Below are 14,191 nucleotides of genomic sequence, written 5' to 3'. Positions count from 1 at the left end.
CAAATTCATCCAGTGAATACATTTAACTTAATTATTAAAGGTAGGGGCTTCATGGTGCGACAGTTGATGGCACTGTGGCCTTGCAGCAAAGCGGTCCTGGGTTCAAACCCCGGCCTGGGGTTTTTCTGCATGCGTGCGTTCTCTCTGGGTACTCCAGCTTCCTCCCACAGTCCAAAAACACGACTCTTTGGTTAATTTGTCTCTAAATGTCTCTGAGATGTGAGAGATTTGTCCCGTGATGGACTAGCTACCTGTCCAAGGTGTACGGCCGCTGAAGATAGGCATCCCTACAACGGGTTTAGACAATAGGTGGATTTATTCATTTCACACAGTGTGAGATAAGGCTTTTGCAATATTTGCTTTAAGGCTTTTTATACACTAATAATTGGTTCTTTTATTAGAAACTATGCTTTAAGAAGCGCTGAGTGGAAATAAGTTGGACGTTCTCAGCCTCCCTGTGTGATGAAAGACACCCACCACATTCGTCCCAGCTGGGACCGCACCTTTCCATCTTATGGGTTCATACCTTCTCAGTAAAGTGTGGGTGGCCCCTGCGGGAATTCAACCTTTAAAAGTGCGCCTCCAGAGCGCGCCTATTTTCTGGTTTGTATACTGTATATAAACATATATAAATAGATCGAGCTACACCTCAACCACGTCGAGGAGGCTTGTTTCAACCTTCCTTTGACGGGATTCAAACGAGCCATTGTCTTAATGTGGCGGGCTCAGGACTGTGCGCAAAGGACTTATGCTAATGAGTTATTTTAAAGTGTAAATAGGAAATTAAAGGCACACCGAATCTTAGGGAGGTCAGACAGCCTCACCCCGCTCCCTTTGACGGGAGCGTATTTAGTCAGACACACACCGCTTTCATGGAAAACCCGGGGTGAACTTCCCCCCGCCGTTCCTGCGAACAAACTAATTAAAACTAGCCAAACTTGTGCGGGTATCAGAAAATTAATTGCTATTAAGTGGGAATTGGAATGTCCCGCCATTCATCACTGGGGAGAAATCCTTTCTTCTGTGTCACTTTTTAAGATTAATAGACTGAAACAAAACAATTAGGGCCAAATTTTAAGTGGCGATGCGGTGCTCCTCACTTTAAAAAAAAAAAAAAAAAAAAACGCACACTAGCCTGTGATCATTGCTGGTAATAACTCATCACGTTCAGACGATGTGTGTTCCTGTGCCGCGAAAAAGAAAATTAACACTTTAAAGCTTTGGCGGATTTTGGGAACAGCGAAGTGTATCAGGAGGCTTTCAGTGATAATCTGGGCTACCGTGGAGCTATTTTAGTCTATTCCAGATGAGTGTAATTACCTTCAGAGAGAGTTCTGCTAATGAAACAATGGGCCTGTCCTGCCTATTTGTGCTTTAATGGTCTATTGTCTGCGTTAGTAGCGCCTAATTAGCACCATAGCTCTCATAGATCACTCTGACTGAAGTGTACACTGCACTATGATGCTTATTTGCGGCTTCTATTAACTAATCCCTGTGCTATTTTTTTTTAGCTAATAGGAAACTGTTTGCATAAACAGGTTTACGTTAAAGTTTAAACACTGGTGCTGCTTTATTTAGACTGACAAAACAGCTTCATATGTTTACACCTAATCCCCTTTAAGCAATATGCACATATAATCCACATCATTAGTGTTTTTTTCATCATTTAGAAAGTATAAACAGTTTTCTGTTATACTTTTGTGGTGTTTCGCAAAAGATTAATTTAATTGAAAAGAATATACACCATATGAAAGCCCCTAAGGGCAATAAAAATAAAATCTAATGGGACATTTTCTAAACTGAACCTGAAGCTTCTGTTTCTTAGGATCTTTAAATGTTTTCAGCTATCAATAAACAAAAGTGAAATGAATAAAAGGTTATATTTTTTAGTAATGCAAGATTTATTGTTTTCCTGTAAGGCAACCAAGTGAGCAAGCTACCAAAAAAGGGGAATATAACTATCACTAGTAAAACCAAAAGACCTAAATAAGAGAGGAAAAACATGCTTCTGTGTAGATTTCTGTATCACTTACCTTTCAGGGCCAAAAAAAAAAAAAAGAAGTCTCAAATTTAGTTTAATGTCTCTGAAAAATAGTTTTTGAATATGTTATATAAAGTTTTAAAGACATGTATTGAGATTTAGAATAAAAACAATCATGTCAATTTCAGGACAAACAAAATAAAGAAATACGTTTATAAAATAGATTTTTATTTTGTGCTTTTAGTTCTCAGCACTTTTTAAAGTTGTAAAAGTCAAGATAGAAATAAAACTTGTGGTCAGGTATTTAGAGGAAAAGCTATCACTTTCCATTCAGGGGGAAAACGGCTTTAATAAATAAAACCAGAAACTTAGGTAGGTTTAGTTTCATGATTTCCTCCCACAGTCCACAAAACACAACTAAAATATGATTAACTGATATCTTTAAATTGCCCCTGTATGTGTTAAAGCGTGTGTTTGTTTGCCCTGTGATGGACTGGAGACCTGTTTAAGAAAATGTTTGATTCTACATAGATTCAAGGTCAAGACAAAAGCAAACTTCTGGCTAGGTTTAGATGAAAGTCTTTCTCTTTTCTTATCTTTCAGAGTTTTCCATACATTTTTAGGAAAAATAAGCTGAATTGACAAAAAAAAAAAAAGTCCTTTTCAGTGCACGAGTTGTTTCTGGGGGGACGTAGCTTGTCACAGGAATTAGAACCTCGTTGATTGTAAGAACAATAGTTATTGTACTGCGCCTCCATCTCCAGGAGCCGCTTTTACTCTCCACAAAGTGGAGTGTATTTGTTATAGCCCCCCCCCCCCCGCTCCCCTCCCAGGTGGGTCGCCGAGGGTTCAACCCCAGTTTTGGAACCAACTTTTTATTTCCACCGCCGTCAGTCTGGCCCATCCGCAAACCTCCCCGGCCCCTCGAAATTAATGACGCGGCGAGTAACCAGCCATCCCGTCCATAAATCAAGAGGAAATTAGAGGGACAGTCCTGCTACGAGCCTGGACGCTTCCCTCTCTTTCTCCCCGGTTGGCCGATTTATCATTTGGGCTGTGCATTAATAAACACCGGTCCCATGAGGCTTTGCAGTGATGGCACACAGGCCCCCTTCTCCCGAGCAAGGCTCTCCGTCTCTCTCTCTCTCTCTCTCTCTCTCTCTCTCTCTCTCTCTCTCTCTCTCTCTCGCCACCATCCCCCCCCCCCCAGTTCTCCACAAGTGGATGCGCCTTGTTTCAGGTGTCAGATCCGTCCGTATCGCAGGTATAAAAGTAGACTTTTGGCAGGAGGAATGGATTGTTTCGGCTGGTGAACGGGCGACAAAAAAAAAAAAAAAAACCTGTCAAGGGATCCCATGTGACAAACTACATTGTGTTCTCACACAAGCGAGATCCTCCTTAGAATAATAATAAAAAAAAGAAATAAAAAAAAAAGAAATGTACAGAGGGTGTTGCTCTCCATAAAGCTCCCGATGCTTCAGAAGCAGCTCGGGCCTGTGTGTGCCAGAACGCCGCCGTCACCACACACACACACACACACACACACACACACACACACACACACACACACACACACACACACACACACACACACACACACACACACACACACACACACACTCTGATTACCATGTGAAAGGAGCACTCTGTAATCTCTGAATGTGTCAGACCAGAGATAGAGCATTTACGTTTTAGGGAGATGGATGGATTGAGGGGGAAGTAAATATGTGAGAGTGTGTGTGTGTGTGTGTGTGGGGGGGGGGGGGTATGGGTTTTGTTTGCCTTTATGAAATAACTCAAAATGTTTTATTTCCAAGTCTTGAGTCACAAAGTCATTGTGTCAGTTCAGGCACAAAGCAGCGACATCCCCTCAGCGCTGCGTTTTTTTGTCCCCCTCCTTCCATCTCTCTTCTTCTTCTTCTCTCTCTCTCTCTTTCTCTCTCTCTCTCTGTCTTGTTTGTGACATCTCCGTGTGAAAAGACAACAAAAGTCATGTTTTAATCTCTACCCGTGGCTCATTGTGCGCGCGGAGAGAATGGTTGCGCCGTTTCCGCCTTTTACCTTTTCAAAACCCCTCTTTGGTATTTCCAGTCAACACTGATTGCATGTGAATAACGAGTCAAATTGGACTTGATGAAATATTACCATACACAGTCGGCGCGTTCCTCCAACATAAAAGGCATGTTTTCTCCTGGATGAAATGCAAGCAGTGCATCAAGTGACAGCTGAACACTCATTGAGATGGGCCTTTTGTCTGGTGATTGACACACATGTCATCTGTTAGGGTTTGATTAGGTTAGAGTTTAAACAGAAATTCATGTATGAACCGTTAAATGCTCGTTTTGGTTGATGGTGTTGTTGTTGTTTTTTTTAAATAATTTAGCTGGTTCTCTTGCCTTGAAAGATCTGATAAGAGCTTTAAACGACGCATTAACGTCTTTCTCTGTCCTTATTGCTTAGATTCCCGCTTCCCAAGCCCGAGGCTCCCGGCACGACCCAACAGGAAGCGGCCCCTCACCATTTCGCCGCTCTCCGAGCACAGCCTCGACCTGCAGACCATGATCCGTAACTCCCCGAACGCCATAGTTACCACCCTGATGAACAGCTCCCGCTCCAGCTCCTCCACCAGCGGCTCCTACGGCCACCTCTCCGCCAGAGCAATCAGGTAACAGACCGGAGAACTCAGGGAAACCATCTAAAAGAATCGTTACAAATGCTGGTGGGCGGAGTTTAAGTTTAATCGTTGAACAGTTGAATCGCAGCGGCCATGTTAGATTTATTAATTAGGGCAGGTTTGATTTTTCTTTTTCACTGCAAAATGCGGAACTAAAAATAAGTAAAATTTCCTTAAAAATAGTGTTTTTGTCCTTGATTTGAGCAAATAAATAAAATGATCTGCCAATGGAATAAGATTTTTGCACTTAAAACAGGAACAACTCATCTCCATCATCTTATTTCAAGTGCAGTATATCTAATTATCTTATTGTAGGGGTCAAAAATACCCATTCCATTGGCAGATAATCTTATTAACCTGATCAAACTATTTTTAAGAACATTTTACTTATTTTTAGATCCGTTTTTGCAGTGTTTTCTGGATGGAAATCTGACTTTGGCTAGTCTTCCAGTCAAAATCTCCTCCTATGAGCTGTAGGTTGTTCGCTTGGCTTCCTTTAAACTTTGAACAAGTTTCTCAATTTTGGCAATTTGTCTTTAAAATAAGCATTATTTAAAGACTGCACTGCGGTTTTAGACAGATTTACTGACACCACATCCATCTGAGGTCAGATCCAGGGTGGACGGCAGTCAAAAGCAGCCAAAAATTACAGTTGGAACCAGATATTGACGCAACCATTTTTTCTTACTCTTGGACGTCAAATCAGACTCAACCTTTCCTATTCACAGTCGGTTATGATTAGCACAATTATGTATATTTGATAAATTACAAAACAAGGAGTCATAAACTGTGATAATTAACCTGTATATGTCTTGTAATGTAGGGACACTGTTCTGTGTCAATAAACCCTAAAACAAAGCAAAACACCTTGTGAAGATGCTGACTGAAGCTATTGGAGAGTGTCATTATACAAAGTGGACATGGGCTGAAAGGCCAATCCGCACAGAAGAAGCCATTATGCCCAAGGGCCATAAAAAGGCAGGTGGTAGTCAGCAAAAGCACTCAGGAAGAAAGACCACATTTTTTAACTAAAATTAAAGTGTCTTATTATAACGAGCAATGTTGGAGGATAAATTAGTGGAAGCATCAAGCAGGGCTGGACGATATAGATACAAAGCATCAATAAAATAGAAATCATATTGATTGATATCGATAATTATTAAGAATACCATCAAAAGAGTAATAAAAGGACTGAAGGACAACAAAGGCAATGGATTTGCGAGGCCACCACGAAAACCTGACTCCGTTTTAGCCTTTCCATCAGGAAGACGGGGCCAGAAATCCAGCAAAGAGTTTTGTAGAAGGATCCTGAAAATGTTAGACCAAAGTCGTACAGTTTAAAAATGGCAATTCTAGTGTGTAAAGTTCAGAATTTCAATTTCTCTGTAATTATTGTGCCGTTTAGCAAATCTAAATCATTTTGATAATAATAGACCATTAACAGCAAAGGTTTAATCTCATGTAATGGGGAAATAAATGTTTCTTCTTACATGGTGTGCAGAATATCTGGTTTGAGCTGGTAGTCGTGACATCGGCTTCCTCCCAAATTTGCAAAACACCAAAAATGTTGCTGGTGTGTTGAAGGTTGCGGCAGAAAAATGGTTGTTTTGCAAAAATATTCATGTATTAGTATTATTATTATTATTATTATTATTATTATTATTATTATTATTATTGTTCAGGCAGAACCAAAGACTCTGTGTGGTGATTCATATTTTCCACACAGCTTACGGAGAAACTCGACGTGTTTTTCCCTTCGGAACGGCGTCCCAATACATAAATAAAGCATTTGGCAGGAACGAGTGTGTGGTGGTGCTTTGGTGTCAAACCCCAGTGTGGGTGACGATCTCCCAGCCAGCCAGCGGGCCAGCTTCCCAGGCGGCTTGTGTCAGTCATCCAGCACACCTCCGGGAAACATCACATACATCATGCCCCGGTACCGGAGGATAGTCAAAGCAAAGCAGAAGAAAAGAGCAGAAAAGAGGGGAGGGGTGGGGGGGAGAGAAAGCGAAAGATCCATTGCCCCACCCTCAGCCATTGATCAGCGATCTGTAAAAGGAGCCTGATCAATCATGCTCCTCGCTCAGCCACTGTCCGAGTGACAGGATCCAAATAGCCCGAGCCAACAGACTGATGAGTGATATGACAAGCGGATGGGCCTCCGAATGTGTCTCGGCCCATTGATTTCCACTCGGCTCATAATAAGATCAGCAGACATATGGGTCGTGGGCAGAGCAAATTGTCAGCGCGCAGAATGAATGAAGCCGAGCCACACAGATCCATGTTTATCCGCGCTTTAACGATCGCCGCGCGGAGGAGGCTTCTGGGATTTTTATGGCCGACAAAACTCAGATTAATACAGTAGCCTTGCATAATTGCTGGTGCCCCAGTACATTTTCCACATTTAACCCGCGTTACAAACAGAACTTAAGCGCTTTTTTTTTTCTTTTTCTTTTCTCTACTAGGATTTTGTGTGACAAATCGAAGCAAATACGTAGTAATAATAATAATAAGTGTGCCACACAATTTTATACAGCCCTCTCCAGTGTCAGTATTCGCCCTTAACACACCACCGTGATGGTGAAACATGGTGGTGGCAGCGTCATACTCAATGAGCTATATAATACACTGGGGTGCTGATTTTGCCGAAAAACTGAAGTCACTGGCCGCCATCTTGCTACTCCCTACTCTCACAGAATCCAATAGGATTTGGTTGCAATAACAAGCAGTTTTCTGGCTGAGTGAAAACGTTTCACAGGTAATTCTACAGTCAGTGGATGTACTAACACTATAAACTACTAGGAAATTAGGTGCTGAAATATTTTACATGTTATTCATATTAAATATATATATATATATATAAGTATGTGTATATGTATATATGTTTATATATGTATACACATATGTAAATATATGTTTTTGTATATTGTTATTTATATATTTCTAAATGTTAAACATATATATTTAAATGAATAAAATGCTAAATATTTCAGCACATGACTTTCTCAGTACTTGATATTTTTAGAACATAACATAAAACTATATGGCATTTGACATTTTAAAAGTCTTAAGCCCCCCCCTGAACATGAGAAAATCCTCGTTATTCGATGCTGTAGCGCACATATTCCCTAGTTACTGGGGGGAAATAGGGAGTACCAATATGGCGGCTGGTGGCTTCAAAAAGCGACTCGTTCAAACAGACGGTGATTAGCACTCCAGTGTATTATATAGCTCAGTGGTCATACTATGGGCCGGGTAAACTAGAAACCACCTGAGTCCACCTGAATCAACGAGTCGGATCCTGAACAGCAGCCGTTGGATTCAGGTGCGCTGGTTCAGGGACACGGCTAAAAGATACAGAAAGGATATAACTTTGACACGCCTGGTTTAGTTCGCTGCGTATTTCGTGTGCTAGAACTTGAGCTTTTTTGTTAAGAAGAATGGTGAAAAAATGCCATTTTTGAAGGGGTCTACGAAGCTGGTCGAGACAAAGTATGGATTCAGGGGGGGTGGATAGAAAAACACAGCCCACACTGCTTGGATTTTATTAAAAATAATACTTAAGGCTTCCCAATCAAACGTGACTTTGGTGTGGATCGTGCGAAGCTACTCTAGCAGAATGCTGGTGAAGATTCTCAGTCATCCAGGTCATGGTCATTCCAAAAAAAAGGTAAAAAACAAAGCAACTGGACTTGTTTTCCGTAGTTGAAGACGTTTCGCTTCCTCTCCAGGAAGCTTTCTCAATTCAAAAAGTCTGGAGTAATGTGGAGTAACAAGCTTTATACAATTGGCAAACAAGGGCCTTGTAATGGCTTAGATAACATGCAAATTCAACTTTTTGAATTGAGAAGGCTTCCTGGAGAGGAAGCGAAACGTCTTCAACTACGGAAAACAAGTCCAGTTGCTTTGTTTTTTTACCTTTTTTTGGAATACTCTAGCAGAAGTTAAAGTTTGTGGCTGTGATGTTGCTAAAAGGGAAAAACAGATTCACGGACTATCTGCACGGCTCCCAGATAGATTAGCGGTTATTTATCGTCTGTTTTATTTTGCCCAGTGGACGAATGACACACCGCCTTACACACACCACTTGATAATTCACTGTGTTAACAAGCTTTATTTCCCAGCAGCAGCCCCCCCCCCCACGGTTCAAAGCGTTACCACGCCACCTCGTGTCAGATTGCCCCACGGGGACGAGGAGTTATCCAGAACAATCCATTTACGCGCCGAACTTCCCCTCCTTCGCCTCGTTGCTCCTGTAATTAATGTCTGAAGCGCTGCGGAGTTGTTTCACCCTGTTGTTGCTTGTCTCTGCCGTCCCCCAGCCCCGTGTTGAACTTCGCCTACCCTCCTTCTCCGATGGCGCTGCACATGCACCACCAGCTGATGGGCCGCCAGACCGGCATCGTGGGCTCCGCCTTCGGCCACAGCCCGCCGCTGGTCCACCCGACGCCGTCCTTCGCCCCCCAGCGGCCCGTGCCCGGCATCCCCCCGTCTGGGCTCGGCGCCGGCGATCGCTCGGCCGTCTCCAACGACTCGTCACAGGTGAGGACAGCGGTGCCCGCCATTCATCACCGCGCGTTAATAGCGGCGGCGGCGGCGCACGCCGGCCACGTGTGAGCGAGCGGGAACCCACTCTCTCTCCTCCTCCTCCTCCTCCTCCTCCTGGGACTTTCCTTCCTCCTACTCGTGTTGTTTCTGGTTTTTCGCCCCGCTGCGCACAGAACGAGAACGTGCCTGCAGCAAACAACCAGGGGCTTGTTAGCATAGAATCCCACTGCTGAATCCATTAATCACTAGAGAGAGAACGACGATGGGGAGAGTGGGGGGGCGTTGACATGGATGGATGGATCCAAAGGGGGTTCCCCCCCCCCTGTTTTTTTTTTTTTTTCTCAAATCTTACGTCATGTGCGGGCTGGCATTTCAAGTAAATATTCAGTGTTTATGACCCATCCTCTCTCTTGTGTCCCCGTGCCTTGATTTTCAACGTCTCAAAAGTGGAACAGTCAAATTGGGCCAGACTGCAGGAAATGCTAATTTGTCACTGTTTGTCTCATGAGTCAATAAAGGTTTTCTAAAGATGCCATTTGTTTTTGTTTGTCCACACGTTGGCGGCCGGAGATTTCAGTTGAGCTTGAAGTTGTTGATGTTTGGAGAAGGTGAATCTTTTAATTCAACAAAACTCGAGATTAAAATCAGTAAAACTCGTCCCGCTACAGAGATATCTGAAAACTTCTGCATTTAATGCAGAAACCAGCCCTTAGCATGATGCTAACCCCACCGTGCATGATAGCATTCCTCACCTTGACTTCCCAAACATAGACGTCTTGTCATTGTGGACAAGTAGCAAGTAAAATCTTTTCATCATAAAACTTTTTTTTTAACCATATCCACCTATCTGCAGTCTTCAACTCGGTTGTTCCCGGTTCGATTCCCGGTCTCGGGCGATTAGCTGCATGTCTTCCTCTTGTTTCTCTGCCCCTTTTCCTCTTCAGCTGTTATGAATAAAGGCCACTAGTGCCATACAAAAAAAAAAAAAAAAATTTTCTTCCAGATGTCATTTTGCTGCAGATTTCAGTGCAACTCAAATTAGTTGATGGTAGAGCATGTGCTTCAGTCTCACTCTCTAGATGTCAAAACAGTTTGGTGTTAATTACGACAGACTCCCTCAGCATGATGCCACCATCGCCGTGCTTGACAAGTGGTACAGTGTTGCTAAAGCTTCAGCGTGACTCCCCCTTCATCTCTCCAGAGGAACTCTTGGCTTGCGCAGGTGGTCGGCTGCAGATTTCACTCAAGCTTGAAGGTGTAGATGTTGGAGCAGGCCCTTCGTTTTCTTGGCCTGAAATTGAATATCAAACACGAGTCAAAAATGTGTCACGTCGGAGATATGAAACCGTCGTATAGCCGTGTGAAAAGCGCAGCGTTCTTTTTGAATAAGACCTGGCAGAACCCGTCTCGTATTCCAGATGTCTAAAAAGTTCTGTGTTAATTCTCCTACTCTCAAAGAGCCTTATTGTGTTACATGAATCCCCCTGAGGGGCATATTTGGGCCAGGGGCCAAAGCCAGGTCATTCATTGGTGGAATTGGTTCATAAGATTGCTTTAATTGCAATGATTAGAGGAGCTAATGTGATACACTGAATTGCACTGTTCCTTGCTGGCGCGGTTTAAGGCTCCGGTTGCAGAAATCATTACGAGTCAGCCCCGCCAGTTTTGTCTTGTTGATTAAGTAAATAATTGGAGTTGCTTATAAGCATCCCATGCATTTTTAATGTTCCCGTGAAGGGTAAAGCTATTTGGATACGTGGCACTGCGCAATTAGGGGGTGAAATGATGAAGTTGGAAATCTTCTGGTGTTTTGTCCAAAGGCCAAACCGACGAGTGAGTCAGCTGTGAGCAGCACGGGCGACCCGATGCATCACAAACGGTCCAAAATGAAACTGGAGGACGAGCTGCCGAGTCCGGGAGCGGTGAGTGTGCAGGTGGGTTCAGTCCGCTTTAAACTTAATTCAGACTGAATCTGGATAAATGGGTACGAGTCAGAGCTGCTTGTTTTTGTAAAAAAGCCTTGTGAGCTGATGTTGAATAAATGAATTCAATTTAATTGATCATTAGTTACTGACTTTACCGGCATTACTGAGTCATTTGTCCAGAAATACAACTTCAGCATTTCCTTAAATCCAGGAACGCAACTGAGGAATGGTACAGTGGTACTTGGTGCAAACAAGCTCTTTTTGTAATATTTTACAATGTCAATGGCAAATATATTTCTATGGGACCTATAGAAACAAAAAAAATTGGCCAAAGTGCTTTCACAGTTACATCACTACTTGTAAAATAACTAATTTAATAAAATTGTAATAAGAATAAATAAAACACAAAACATTCGAGATTTCTAAGAGCTATTTAGCGTCTCACACTCAACTAGTGAAAGGCCAGTGAAAAGATGAGTTTTTAAAAGACATGTGAGAGATGCTGCGCTCAGAGAGGTGCAAACATGCCGAGGTCGGGTATTCTACAGTCATGGGACATTTATCTATGTTTTAACTTTGATCTCAGAACATTTAGGAAAAACTGGCAGATTGACCCGAGTCCTCCCCAGGGTGTCCACTGAGGAGTTCACATAGATAAGATGTGGGTAGACTGTTTAATAAAGGTGCGCAATGACATTCTTAAATCAATGCGAAGAGGGACAGGAAAGCTAATCAAGAGGTTTTAAGACTGGAGTTATGAGTCCGTGCTTCTTTGTACCCGTGAAAAAGTAGATGAGCCGCAGCGTTTTGGGTTATTTGGATGTAGCCTGAAATATAAGGAATTACAATAGCATGAGTAAACTTCCCAAGATCATTAAAAGGGTGTGTGTGTGTGTGCGGGGGTGGGGGTGGGGGGGGGCTTAATTTTAAACCAGATGACCTCGGTTTCCTTTTCGTTGAGGCTTAAAAACTCTAACCACATCCAGGCTTTATTTGCAGCCATAAGGGCTATCTGTGCATTACTGCTGCTTAAATGGCATATAGACCTGAATGTCATCGGCAAAACAAGGAAGAGGTATATAATGCTTCCTGAAGGTAGACCTTTGCATCTAAAAATAAAACAAAAACAAAAAATGCAATGACCCTAATATGGACCCATGGGGAACCCCAAAATGGAGAGGGACTGCTGAAGAGGAATAGGCCCCTTGACTACAGTTACTCAAATGTGATTTCTCTCAACAAATATGTATATCTTCAGTTCTCACCTCTTTGGAGTTTCTGATTCTTCAGAGAAGGGGTCCTTCCTTTAAATGCTCTAAAATAGAAATGACCAAGTGCAAACCAATCATGCGTGGAACCTGGCCTTGTCAAGCTAAGACGTTCTCAAACCTTCATCAACACTCATTAAAAGGATCAGCTGCTAAAAATGAAAACGAAAGAACTCAGTTGTTATCTTCAAAAGCCATTGCAGGCGCTTGTTGTAGGTTAATTTCATACTGCAAAAAGAACGGTTTAAATAGAATTTAAAAAAAGTCTGACTGTAAAAAGCTGCTTTTCTGCCAAGTGGCAAGGACGACACTCAATCTTTATTCTCTCGCATGTGACTGTCTTGTTGGTGTTTTCTCCTCTTATCACGTTCAGTTTCCAACGCAACACAATCGTCGATCTTTGGCCGTCGGAGGGGAAAATTCATTTCGCTCTTCCTGTTTAATGCAAAAAAAAATTTTAAGTGGATGGGGGAAGAGTGACAGCGATGTGCAAAATCAAATGGCAAGCATTGGCATCGTTGAGGAAAAAAAACAAACAAGCATATTATCAGACGGCAGCCGCTGAAAGCAAGCCGGGCTCTGTGCCCCCCCCCCGCAGTAGCCCACTCAGAGTCCAAGCTCAACGAGGGCGTGTGAGGATAAAATCTGTCAATTCAAATAGACTACCTCCATGTAGGAAGAGTGGGCTAGAGTCCTTATAATAACACCCGGAGTTCTGTCAAGCAGAGACCCAAAATTCAGAGAGGCCTTTTTTCACTGCAAAAACGGAACAAAAAATAAGTAAAATGTTCTTAAAATTAGTGTATTTTTCCTTGATTTCAGCAGGTAAAGCAGATGATCTGCCAATAGAATAAGATTTTTGCTCTTAAAATAGGAACAACTTATCTATATCATCTTATTTCAAGTGCAGTATATCTAATTATCTTATTTTAGGGGTCAAAATACTCATTCCATTGGCAGATAATCTTATTTGCCTGCTCAAATCTAGGATAAATACACTAATTTTAAGAACATTTTACTTATTTTTAGATCCGTTTTTGCAGTGTGACCCAACGCTATAACTCTGCTGGGCTGGTGACAGATCTCTCTTATGGCGGGTTTATATGTTAGTGAGCTGAGGCATTACGACTTTGCTCTCGTGTCACATCTTTCTCAGTATATCTGTTCTCCGCTGGTCATGCAGGACCATCCCGACGGGATGACTCTGGTGAAGGAGGAAGGGGACAAAGACGAGAGCAAGCAGGAGCCGGAGGTGGTTTACGAGACAAACTGCCACTGGGAGAACTGCTGCCGGGAGTTTGACACCCAGGAGCAGCTGGTGCAAGTGAGTATCCAGCAGCACTCACCGCTTTTAGGAAACGTCTCAGTAGAGTAAAAGGTGGCGCAACATAACATAACTTTAAGAAAATGTAAAGGTTGTTCTCCGAAAGTGATTACCCCAGAAATTACCTGCACGGCAAAAAGGGAACTAAAAGTAAGTAAAGTTTTCTTGGAATTAATGTATTTGTCCTCAATCTGAGCAGTTAAATAAGATTATCTGGCAATGGAATGAGTATGTTGACCCTTAAAATAAAAATAATTTGATATACTGTACTTGAAATAAGATGATGGAGATGAGTTGTCCTTAATTTAAGTGCAAAAATCTTATTCCATTGGCAGATCGTTTAAACTTGCTCAAATCAAAGACAAAAACTCATTTCAAGGACATTTTACTTACTTTTACTTCCCTTTTAGCACATTTTAGTTCTGAAAAGCTTAGGGTTACCTTGAGGCTACTTCCCAGAACTTACAATCA

At 42.3% G+C, this 14,191-nt stretch overlaps 1 protein-coding gene across 1 annotated transcript in view; it reads left to right on the top strand.

Moving 5' to 3' along the window:
• gli3 (GLI family zinc finger 3) overlaps positions 1-14,191 on the top strand; it is a 154,615-nt gene that overhangs the window by 118,998 nt on the left and 21,426 nt on the right. Inside the window, exons 7-8 of the mRNA XM_036125807.1 lie at positions 4,442-4,646; positions 8,978-9,197. Coding sequence (XP_035981700.1) covers positions 4,442-4,646; positions 8,978-9,197 — 425 coding nt within the window. The remainder of the gene's footprint in view (positions 1-4,441; positions 4,647-8,977; positions 9,198-14,191) is intronic.

This window comes from Fundulus heteroclitus, chromosome 21, assembly GCF_011125445.2.
Source record: "Fundulus heteroclitus isolate FHET01 chromosome 21, MU-UCD_Fhet_4.1, whole genome shotgun sequence".
Classification (NCBI taxonomy): Eukaryota; Metazoa; Chordata; class Actinopteri; order Cyprinodontiformes; family Fundulidae; genus Fundulus; species Fundulus heteroclitus.
The sequence above is the reverse complement of the archived record's forward strand: the minus strand, read 5'-3'. Positions and strand labels throughout refer to the sequence as shown.